Genomic DNA, 7908 nt, shown 5'->3' with positions numbered 1-7908 from the left:
ATGCAAATTCTTCTACCTTTATGACTTTTATTTGTTTCTTTTGCTCTCTTTTACTTTCTTTCTTTCTTTCTTTTTTTTTTTTTTTTTTTTTTTTTTTTTTGGTTTTTCCGAGACAAGGTTTCTCTGTATAGCCCTGGATGTCCTGGAACTCACTTTGTAGATCAGGCTGGCCTCGAACTCAGAAATTCACCTGCCTCTTTTTGCTCTCTTTCATATCATCCACACCTTAGGTCAGTCCATTCCTCACTCAGACCTCATCTTCTCCACCAAACCTTCCAAAACCACTTAAGTCACCCCTGACCTTTTCCTCAAAAAAACTGAGAATATCCTCTGGGATGGTACACTGTATAAACTATTCTTTGTCATGTTTTCCTGAGTGAACACAATTGTCACACCTAGGGAATTTACTCAAAAAGACATGCCGACCCCTGGATTACACTCTCTGAGCACATGTCTTTGCAGGGGCAACCACTCAGTACACTGACGAGCTACAATGCAATGCACTACTAAAGACACCCTGACAAAGAGCAGCCAGTAACAGACATGACAAATCAGCCCTGGCAGAGATTCTTCCCAGTGTCAATTGCACAGCATCTATACTTTCTCATAATGACACAAAACGGTTGCTCAGGCAAAAGAGGGCTCAATAGTCAGGAGCACTTGCTGCTCTTCCAGACAACCCAAGTTCAATTCCTGGACTTCCCGGAGCTCCTATTAGGTGGCTTACAACCTTCTATAACTCCAGCTCTAGGAATACTAAAGCCTTGAACTCATGTGCGTAAAGTCATACGAAGACATACATACCTATACATAATTTAAAGTATTTTTTTAATTTAAAGAAAACGGTTTCTCATGAAAAAAACAAAAATTGTACTCTGCAGTACTTAGATCAGGCAGCCACTCCCTCTTAAAGTGAGAGCAACAGTACAGATGTGAAACCAAAGCCCTAGGGAGTGGTGCACCAATATTATACAGTAATCCAGGTTCAGCACCTGCACTGAAAGCCAGGGTTACAATGTGAAGCCTCTCCTCAATCAAACTGTAGCTCTGATCACTGCTCTGGGGGAATGTGTGTGAAAAATAAACTAGTCTTTAATTTAAACATGCTAATTGCTGGAAACCCCCACAAATTCCTACACTCTCTAAAATGGCCAGCAAAGGTACCAGAAGTTCAAAGAAACAGGGAAAGTGAATGGCTTTCCCTACTCCTCTCAAGAGCCTTCTCTACACTCTGGTGCTTTTATTTGCAGCCTACACTATCAACCAGCATTGATAGATGGAAAATTCCCATACTCTAGGCCCCATGGTCACCTTAAAAGAACTCAGCATAGTAGATCCTACCCTCTTGTAGTAGCATTGCCTCCCTAGGTAAATGCACCACCTGGCCATTCACCTTTCCATTTCGCTCAACATGAACCCCAGGTCACCAATTCTCCTTCCCAAACAGCATAATTCTTTTTTTTCCCTACTGGCTACCACTTGGGATCTATAAGCTTTTTGAGTTTCATCTCATCACCAGAAAAAAAGCTGGCCATGCGCCCATTATTTATAAATTAAAATACACATTTTATAGCAATACAGTAACATTATACATGATAAATACGTTGAACTTTTAAAAGCTATAAACAGAGAATGCTCTTATAAAATGCTCTTTATAAAATAAAATGCTTATACTCTTCCTTATAGTCTATTGAGTTATTTTACATAAAACTCTGGGGTTAGAAACCTGTTATTTTGAAGCCTTGGTAAAATGCTCCTACTAGTAAGAGATACATATATATATATACATATATATATGTATATGTATATATATATACATATACATATATATATGGACCTATATGACACCCTGACAAAGCACATATATATGCATAAATATATGTGCTTCTGTTTATATAAATTTATATTTGTAATATTTAATATGTACATGCATTTACATGCATACAGATATGTGCGCATGTATGTCTGCTCTCATATGATATAAATTTGAAGAAGCCTCTTTTTTCACATATACATTTTATGATGACATATATGCTAGACATACTGGTTAACATAATTATTCTTATCTTCTAAAGCCACACACCAAAAATAAAGTTTTCAAACTCTGAAAAATTTACAATATACATGATAGACATATTTGTAAAGATAATTATTCTTATCTTCTGAAAGCCATACACCAAAAATAAAGTTTTCAAACCCTGAGAAATTTACAATATACATGCTAGACATATTTGTAAAGATAATTATCCTTATCTTCTACAGCCACACACAGAAAAATAAAGTTTTCAAACTGTGAAAATTAACAAAGTAATTTTATTCTTTTTCATACAGCTCCTGAAAGTGAGGTATATTGCTCTCATCTATCTATCTCAATTTCCAGTCAGAATTGTGTGGATTGTCATTTAACCTCAGTACACTTCTGATTTCGAGACTGTATACTGTTATTGAGACTGTATACTGCTACTACTTTAGATCTGATCCAGAAGACTCAATTACTATCTTTTCTCCCTTTATCCTCACATTCCTGATTGCTAACTATTTGACATATGATAAACAAAAAAGTCTGAAAACCTATAACCAAAGACCCAATAAACAGTACTATAATAGAAAACATTAATCAACTCTGAAACTCACTAATTTGCAAACAAATGGTAAAAGCTTACTTTAATATATTATGTAATCTTGGAGTACACCCATAATGAATCTTCAAATCAAAAATTTTACATTTAAATTCTGAGAAAAAAAACAATCCTCTGAAACTTTTACTAGTGTCAACATGTTTATCTCATCATTCTGGTAACATAGGTAAGAATACTAGTACTCATACATTCACAGAACACTAATAAAGTTATTTTCTCCAGACAACAAACTATGATATACACCTTCCTTTCTACATGTAAACCGGGGGGTGGAGCTCTGTTAGAAAAATGCCAAATAGTAAAGGAACTACATTAGGTAGAAAGCATTCTGGACAAACATCCGCCAAGCTAATTAATTTTCCTAGTAATAAAGAGTGAGGAGAGGTGAGCAGTGTTCGTGGAGTTAATCAACACAGAACCGTATTTTCATTTCATTGATGCTGATTCAGAACAGATTCAAATTAGGCTGACCAGAAAATTAAAGACAACTGCTGTTAAAAGTACTAAATCTAATTATTTTTCAACTTTGTTGATTCTGTACTTTTCATGTACAATACTGAAGATTACAAACAACCTGGCGGGGGGGGGCGGGGGGGCGGGGGGGGGAGGGAGACAGATGCTCAGTGATTAAGAGCACTACCTGCTCTTCTAGAGGACCTGGGTTCTATTGCTAGTACCCACATACCAGCTGATACCTGTGGGTCCTGTTCCAGATCTGACCCTCCTCTTCTGGCCTCCACAGGTGCTGCATACACACAGGGCAAACTTACACGCAGGCAAATATGCACCCACATAAAATAAACAAATCAAAGCCTTAAAAAGGGAAACAACCTCAAACAGTGAGATGGCTTAACACATGAAAATGCTTACCCAAGCTGGGCAACCTGTAATCCACATGATAATGGAAGAAAAGAAGAAAACTGCATCCTCTGACCTCCAGGCATGCATGGCATACATCCCCACATGCAAATAATTATAAATTAAATTTAAAAACCATCTTAATATTGAACTTCATAGCCTCAACAACAGATTCTTCAACTGTAGGCCTGTAAATTCAACAGATAAGCTAGAAACTGCTTCCTACTCACATAAGAACTAGCATTCTACTATCTTCTACTCTCCCCAAGTGCCTATATACAACATACCAGTGTTTCATCCATTTTCTATTTGTCATTCTATCATCTCTGATCATTAACCATGGTTGAATGACTCAAAATTCCTCATAAACATGAATATCATATCATATATTAAGATTCTGACATCAGTCCTTCCCTTCAAGTCTTGATGTCCATCAGTATGCAAGAGGTAACTTTCAACTAAAATTTCTTAGTCCATTCTACAGGTTATCTAGGATATGACCTACTGTAATGACTGTGTGTGATTTAAGAAAGAAATCTAATCAGAATTCATCTAACATTTATTTCTGTCCTGCAAGCAGCAACCACCACCACCACAAAAAAAAAAAAAAAAAAAAGAAAGAAAGAAAAACCTTAAGTCATACTACCCTCTTCATACCCAAGTGGAATGGCATATCCAGGAAACCTTCCTAATGCTACCAAAGCATTCTGAGAATTTTGTAATTTTTTTAACGTGGCCAAGAGCAATGAAAAGTAATTAATGTATTGGCAGCATTGTTGTCTAAGTTGTGGTTTTACATCTCACTATCTACTGTGCCCTTTTCTTTTTTTGAGACAAGATGTTACGACAAAGTCCACAGTGGCATTGCCTTGGATTCCTCTTGCCCTATACAATGCCTTCTTTATTTTACATTAGTTAGGTTTCTTAAAGTTCAAGTATAAGTTCTGGAGGTGAGCCCATGAACTCTCCAAATTACTTAAACTCCTGCACCTCGGTTTCTTTCTTTGTAAAATGAGATAAACAGTCCCAATACCACCACGGATCAGGATCAGGGTTCTGCAGTGAGGTCAGTACATGCTGGGAGTTTACATGCTGGGAGTTGGGTCTGACCCTCGTGTCACAAGAATTACTATAATTAGTGTAGGAACTCCTTTTCTCTTTTAAAGATGAGGAAACGGAAATAGTATAATTTATTACTAGGTTTCAAATTAAAAGTTCAAATTCACTGTGTGGCATTCGGGATCAGCGCGGTCATTAACCCAGCCTGTCACTAGGAGGCATGAGAAAGGGTAGGCAGCCACACTACACGAGGCCCCGGGTGGGCACCGCCTCGCGGAACACGGGCGCGGCGGCCTGGTTCCCAGGGTCCCGCGCCGCGCTCCGGAAAGGCGCCCGCCGGGCACCGACGGACCGAACCCCTCTGAGGTCAGCAGTACCGAGATCCCGGTTGTATCCACCCTTGCCCCGCCACGCCCCAGTGTGACGGGCCGGGCTCGCGACCCTCCCTTAGACAAGGCCGGGCGGGGCAGGGAGCTGCAGCCGAACGAGGCCGAGCGCCGTGCCGTGGTCCCTAAAACCGGACTCCACCCGGCCCAGGCCGCAGACACGCCTGGTTAGCCCTAGCTGCCCGGAGCCCACGCCCGCACGTCCACACGCCCGCGGCCTTACCTTCACGCAGCGTCCGCCCGACACTCGGGCGGCCCGGGCTCCGCCGCGTTCCGCCTCTCGGAGGGTCTCGGGTCGGTGTCGGCGGACCTCGGCCTTTCGGAGGGTCTCGGGCCGGCGTCGGTGGGCCTCGGCTTCTCGGTTGGTCTCGGGTAGTGTCGGCCGGCCTCGGCCGCTCCGCGGGTCTCTGCGGCTCTTCAGCGAGTGGGCGGAGACTCGGCCCGCCTGTCCCTCAGGAAGCCGCCCGGCCCCGCCCCCGCCGCGAAGCTCTTTCTCCCGGGCTGCCCGGCTTTTCTCTCCCTCCGGAAACGCATTCCTCGGCGCCGCGTCAGCCGCGCCTGAAAAGGAGGGGGAGGCGGCAGGAAGAAGGAAGGTGGGGCAGGGTGCAGACAAAGGAGCTCGGTCGTTCGGCCCTTTCTGCCTAGGGTACAGCGCTGAACCACCGAGTGCGCCGGCCGCCCGGCGGGAAAGCCCAGCCGCAGTCTGTGTCCCGTCCCTGGGATCCCGAGCCAGACCTCTCTGTGGGCTGAGGGGCAAGAAGATGGGGTGTTCTGCAGGCAGCCCTCGGGCCCGCCCGGTCACCCTAAGATTGCAGACTCCCGCTCCACCCCTGCTGTGCCACCCGGCGCTCCTGGGCGCCGCTTTTGCTCAATTTTCTATCTGGGAGGCCAAGAACAAAAAGGAAAAATGTTATGTTTGCGGACTTGTTTTCTCTTTTCTGGGAAAAGAATTGAAAAGTAGCCAGTCTCAAAATCTAAATGAGAAGCTTGAAACTTGGACTTGCCTTGTCATACTGAAAGCTGTGTGACAGCAGGTGCCATCAGCTTACCCGATGACTGTGGGCTGCCAGGAGGAGCAGGGCGCCCAGCCGTAAAGACAGCTTTCCTTGCCGGGTTTATGAACCCGAGTAGTGTTTCTGTTTTGGAAGAGTAAAACTGGGATGCTAAAAACAAAATTAATCACTATGGAAAAGTTATATGTTGCCCATGAGCAAATCAAATGTATTGTTTAACTAAAATTTTAATAAATGAGCATCGTTTTTCTAATTAGTAAATGACCGAACTTAAGAGGCTACTTCTGCATCAGCAGCCCAGCGGTAAAGCTCGGTGACATTGCCTTTAAAGTTATTGATATTACCACTTTAACTGAGTTAAACCATTAGCCCAGTCTCTGCACAAGAAACAGCTTTATAAACATACTCTATCCATGCTTGGCCTGCACTCTGTGAGCTTTTATGCGTGTGATTTGAGGAGGTAACAATCTACCACAAGACTGAGAGACACATAAATAAATAGTGTTTGCGCTGCTCTGCCAGGACGCAACCTAAGATGACAGAGCAATACCAATTTACATGTATAAGTCATGAACTTTGAAGAAAATAGAAATTAATAAGTTCCACTATTGCTCAGAAATGTAGCTATACTTGACTTCATAAAAATGTGAAGAGATGGACAGTTACTTAGCTATGTAAAATGTATGAACATTGTTCTAATTACCTGTCTCACTACTGGGGCACAATAACTGACAAAGCAACTTAATGAAAGAATTTATTTTAGCTCACAGTTACATGGTACAGTCCACCTCAGCAAGAAAGTTGTAGTGGCAGAAGCTTGAGGTCATATTACACCCACAGCCATTTACCCTGTACCAGGAGGATTGAAGTTCTACTTTGGCAGAAAATACAAACTGTGTCTTGCTTTTTCAAAATGTAAGCCTTTCTCCACTGTAGCATTACTGTGTTGTTGGTTATTCTCCCCAGCAATAGCTATTGCAGCTATTTAGTAACAACCCAAGGGTAGAGATAGAATTCTTTCCATGAAAAAGAGTTTTGTACAAGAAACAGTAAAGTAGGGGGCTGGAGAGAGGGCTCAGCAGTGAAGAGCACTGACTGCTCTTCTGAAGGTCCTGAGTTCAAATCCCAGCAACCACATGGTGGCTCACAACCATCCTTAATGCAATCCCACACCCTCTTCTGGTGTCTGAAGATAGCTACAGTGTACTTACATATAACAATAAATAAATCTTTAAAAAAGAAAGAAAGAAGCAGTCAAGTGGGCCATCAAAAGCCCCTGTCCTACATTTTAATCCCAGCACTTGGGAGGAGTCAGAGGCAGGAGAATCTCTCAGTTTGAAGCCAGCCTTGTCTACAGAGTTCAAGGAAGGAAAGAAAGGAAGGAAGGAAGGAAGGAAGGGTCCCTGTCTTGCCCAGGATCCTTCATTGTTTGCATTTCTCTTTGTGCTAGAGCATTTTCTTTCAATCGTCAGGATTTCCACTGCCAGCCACAGACTGAATCTGAGCTTATGAAGGTGAGCTAGTTCAAGCTTGGATACATTTTCACCCTGAGTGGGTCTCTCAGCCATGTTTTGCTTCTCCTCAACATCTTTGCTATCTTTCTACCCAGCTCATGTATTACAATGTTTGAGCTGTAGTGGAATTTGGAATGTCAGACAGTTCATTTTTGAGGCAGTCAGAAATGATATGTGCCAGTTTTTCCAAACCACAGGTTTTCTTCCTTGTTAGACTCTAGTCATAAACAATCATTATCTACATTATTCTTGTTCTCCATGTACCAGATAGAAATAATCTTCTTTTAGTCACTATATACACAATCCCCATCTTGGCGTCCATTATTGGTTCTAGTACCAGAATCTCAAATTCAACCATCATGATAGATTAATCCTCCATCCTGGACCAGGTTATAGGGGAAATGCAAACGTGATCTTGCTTGTAATGTATGCACAGGGT

The 7908-nt window shown here is 42.3% G+C and overlaps 2 protein-coding genes across 3 annotated transcripts in view; one reads left to right on the top strand and one right to left on the bottom strand.

Annotated features, from left to right (window-relative positions):
* Itgb1 (integrin subunit beta 1) overlaps positions 1–5467 on the bottom strand; it is a 48218-nt gene extending 42751 nt beyond the window's left edge. Inside the window, exon 1 of one of the 2 annotated variants that reach the window (XM_021219998.1) lies at positions 5166–5467. The gene's annotated coding sequence lies outside the window, so the exon portion shown is untranslated. The remainder of the gene's footprint in view (positions 1–5165) is intronic. The other variant, XM_029532371.1, reaches the window with a different exon arrangement.
* Positions 1–6096, top strand: part of LOC110337369 — a 12729-nt gene extending 6633 nt beyond the window's left edge. The window contains exon 3 of the mRNA XM_021220241.1: positions 4791–6096. Within this exon, the coding sequence (XP_021075900.1) occupies positions 4791–5114 (324 nt within the window). The 3' untranslated portion in view covers positions 5115–6096. The remainder of the gene's footprint in view (positions 1–4790) is intronic.
* Positions 6097–7908: the final 1812 nt, after the last annotated feature.

The sequence above is a fragment of the Mus pahari genome, chromosome 20, assembly GCF_900095145.1.
Source record: "Mus pahari chromosome 20, PAHARI_EIJ_v1.1, whole genome shotgun sequence".
Lineage (NCBI taxonomy): Eukaryota > Metazoa > Chordata > Mammalia > Rodentia > Muridae > Mus > Mus pahari.
The sequence above is the reverse complement of the archived record's forward strand: the minus strand, read 5'-3'. Positions and strand labels throughout refer to the sequence as shown.